Source organism: Ailuropoda melanoleuca, unplaced genomic scaffold (assembly GCF_002007445.2).
Source record: "Ailuropoda melanoleuca isolate Jingjing unplaced genomic scaffold, ASM200744v2 unplaced-scaffold4686, whole genome shotgun sequence".
NCBI lineage: Eukaryota > Metazoa > Chordata > Mammalia > Carnivora > Ursidae > Ailuropoda > Ailuropoda melanoleuca.
This window is the reverse complement of record NW_023219236.1, coordinates 4,342-8,047: the sequence shown is the minus strand read 5'-3', so window position 1 is coordinate 8,047 and position 3,706 is coordinate 4,342. Positions and strand designations below refer to the sequence as shown.

At 37.0% G+C, this 3,706-nt stretch overlaps 1 protein-coding gene across 1 annotated transcript; it reads right to left on the bottom strand.

Annotated features, from left to right (window-relative positions):
* Nucleotides 1-1,455: 1,455 nt before the first annotated feature.
* On the bottom strand, nt 1,456-2,391 carry LOC105235197 (olfactory receptor 4P4-like). Its single transcript, XM_011218257.2, has one exon. It carries the CDS (start codon nt 2,389-2,391, stop codon nt 1,456-1,458), a length of 936 nt encoding a protein of 311 aa, XP_011216559.2.
* Nucleotides 2,392-3,706: the final 1,315 nt, after the last annotated feature.

The window sequence follows — 3,706 nt, the reverse complement described above, 5'->3', positions numbered from 1 at the left end:
TGAGGTTTGATAAGTTGGGAGTATTTCATGCATTATGACTTAAGATGTTTTCAACTTATGATGGGTTTATTGGGGCATAACTCCCTGGTAAGTCAAGGAAGACCTGTAGATGAAATCATAGAAAAGGGAGCCCCTTCACATTGGTTTTTTCCTCTCTGAAATATGCATTTAAGTGTGCTGCATATAGTTTCTTTCCTTACTAGCTCAGTTCTTTTTAGTGCTGTATAATATTCCATTCTCTAGATGTACAATAGTTTATTTATTCCCCTGCTGGGGTTCATCGTAGTTGCTCCAGGGATTGCTGATCTGAATACATCTGCCATAAGCATCCATGTGCAACCAAAGTGCATTATTTTTTTTCATTTACTCTGTGGTTCAATCATATCTTATTTCTCTTTTGCTAGTTCCCTCTCTTTCTCTTTTCTCTCTCTGTCATTGCAGTAGGAAAAGTCGTTGGTTGTGGATCCTACGACTATCCATGGGTTATCAATTTTAGGCAGGTAGGGGTGAGCAACACATACATTTTAATATATAGTTCCTTATGGAAATGATACTAATCTCTGGCCAATAGCTGGGATGCATGAAGTGTGTTTCAGCTTTCTGAATTGTAATTGCTCATTCTGCCTTCACTATGTATTATTATTGACTTCAATGGACATCAGGATAGTTGACTCCCTTGAACCACGTGAAAACTGATTCTCCTTGGGGCACCGGGGTGACTCATTTGGTTAAGAGACTGCCTTTGGTTCAGGTTGTGATGCCAGGGTCCTGAGATGGAGCCCATCACCCAGCTCCCTGCTCAGCGAGGAGTCTGCTTCTCCCTCTCCGTGTATACCCCAGCACCCCTGCCCCCCTTCTCATGCTCACTCATGTGCTCTCTCTTTCTCAAAAAAATAAATAAAATCTTTTAAAAATTAAAAATAAATTACAGATTCTATTTTAAATACTTATTTGTTTGCACAACTGATTTCCGTATGAACTAGAGGATATATAGATGAATGTTTTATCAGAAAGTTAAATTGATTCTTTCAGTTTTAGATTACATCTTTTTTCAAATTTTTTCATTACAACTTCTGAACTACCAAAGAAATTCTGTCACTGTGTGGTCTGGTCTCTATGTCCAACGTTTTAATAAAAGTGCCATTAATATATTTCCCTTAAAAGTCACGAATGAGTATAACATTGCATTACTTGCTTTGGTTCAGTTGTTTTTCATGAAGGTTTCCCTACCTATACCCTCTTTATATCCCACAAAATTAACTTGTTTTGCAATTAATTTTGGTTTGCAAGAATCAGTACTTGTTCAATGTTACTTTAAACCTGTAGTCCCATTGCTTCCATTTACTCCACTCAGACAGTGATGGTCCACAAACCCCATGACATAGTCCCTGCCTTTTTCATTCACATCTCCCTCTTTTCTTTCTCAGAGTTGCTTATCTAATAAACTTCTTCAAATTAACTGTGTGCTTCCTTTGGAAATAGTGATGGGCACCAAACCTTTTTCATGGCTTTTTTCATCTCTAAATTTCTCAGAGTATAGATTAGGGGATTGAACATAGGAGCAATGATGGTATAAAACAGAGCAAATATTTTGTCCTCAGGAAAAGTAGTAGGTGGTCTAAGGTAGATGAAGATTACAGGCCCAAAAAATAAGACAACCACAGTGATATGAGACCAACAAGTGGAGAGGGCTTTGCGTCTTCCCTCAGCTGAGAGATTTCTTAAAGTGAACAATATTATTCCATAAGAAACAGATAAGACAATAAAGGTTACTAAAGCAACCATACCTGAAAAGGCAATCACAAGGATACCAGTGATGTAGGTATCAGTACAGGCCACTTTTAGCAAAGGAAAAATATCACAAAAGTAGTGATCGATTTCATTAGGACCACAGAAGGGCAAACCAATTGCAGTAGAAAATAGAGGAAAGGCATGGATGGCCCCACCAGCCCAAGCAGCTAAGACTAGGAGATGGCACCTTGTCCTGTTCATGATAATCACATAGTGGAGAGGTTTGCAGATGGCAGCATAGCGATCAAAGGCCATGGCGGTAAGAATGAAGATCTCAACGCCTCCAAAGAAGTGCACGGCGAAGAGCTGTAACATGCAATCACCATAGGAGATGGTTTTTGTCCCCCGTTGTAGGTCAGCAATTAACTTGGGTGTAACCATAGAGGTGTAGCAGATGTCCATGGAGGACAAGTGGCTGAGGAAGTAGTACATGGGTTGGTGATAAAGAGGACTGAGTCGGATGGAGACAAGGATCAGAAGGTTTCCTGCCAACAGGGCAACGTAACTGAATAAGAAGAGCACGGAGCAAAATATTTGTATGTTCTGGTCATATGAAAGTCCTAGAAGTATGAATTCTGAGATGTTTCTTGGGCTTTTCATATTTGGCTTTCCTGTCAACTTCCATAAGGAATTATGTTTCTGAAAGAAAGAAAACATAACCCTAGGTGAAGATTAACTGTAGGAACACAATAACATAAAATTTATTAAAATGCATATTGACATAAATAGAGTTAATTGTTCTTGATTTATTGAATTAAGATGCTTTTCTTTTAATTCTCTCTTTTATAAAACTATCATGAAATAATTTTATAATTACATATTTTACTCAACAATACTACTAATTATTTAAAATATTTAAATATTATCTTGAAAATATGTATAATTATATATTTAGATAAAGGACTGCTAATTATTTTAGTCTAAAACAAGGAAGGATTTTTTTCCATCTTTCCTAATTCTTATACATGAAATCAACTTTCCTTCCTTTAAAATGATTTGAGAAAATTCCCTTAATTTTCTGGGAATGAATCTGAAGAAATGTACATTTGTTTAAATATCCGGTATGAACTACAGAACTTTAATTTGTGTAGAACATACTATACCTTCCAGAGTGGTCAAACATTGTCAATGGGTTGGTCGTGTTAAACCAATGGAATTGCTCTTACATTAAAAAGCAAAGAGTAGTTGAAAACAATACAGCAAAAGAGAGAATATTATTGAATCTTGAATAATATTCAGGAAACCCATTCATCTGTTGTAATAATATATCTCATGAGTTAAATACAATTTAAAAATATATGCTGTCTTCGATGTTTGTGATTGCAATTTATAAAGGAAAGGTAAGATTGTTGAATTGCCCAAGTACATTGGAATTATGCGTATGTCATGGCTTATACTGAAAATTTCCTATTTTAGATACAATCTAAAAATCGAATGCCAATAAGGGTCTTCTCTGAGAGTTAACTCAGTTCGAAGTTGGCTTTCCCCATGCTGTATCTTGCCATAAGGGGCCCCTTCATACTCCACTGGATGTCTAGAATTGCTGTTTTCCCTCTTGAACTAAAAGCAGTGAAAGAGAAATAGGACATAATACTGTAAAGTAACTTGAAGACAAACTTTATGGTGAGTAAGCACTCAATGATAACTTGTGCATAAATGAGTAAATGAAATATTCAGGGATCCGCATCTTTGTATCTAATATATACTTTTTTAAAGATTTTATGTATTTATTTGTCAGAGAGAGAGAGCACAAGCAAAGAAAGTGGCAGACAGAGGGAGAAGCAGACTCCCCACTGAGCAGGGAGCCTGATGCAGGACTGGATCCCAGGACCCTGGGATCATGACCTGAGCTGACGGCAGACGCTTCACTAACTGAGCCACCCAGGTGTCCCTCTGATGTATATATGAAGATGTC

Bases quoted from the DNA above. Each gene is read 5' to 3' on its own strand.
- LOC105235197 (XM_011218257.2), bottom strand. From the start codon at position 2,391: ATGAAAAGCCCAAGAAACATCTCAGAATTCATACTTCTAGGACTTTCA.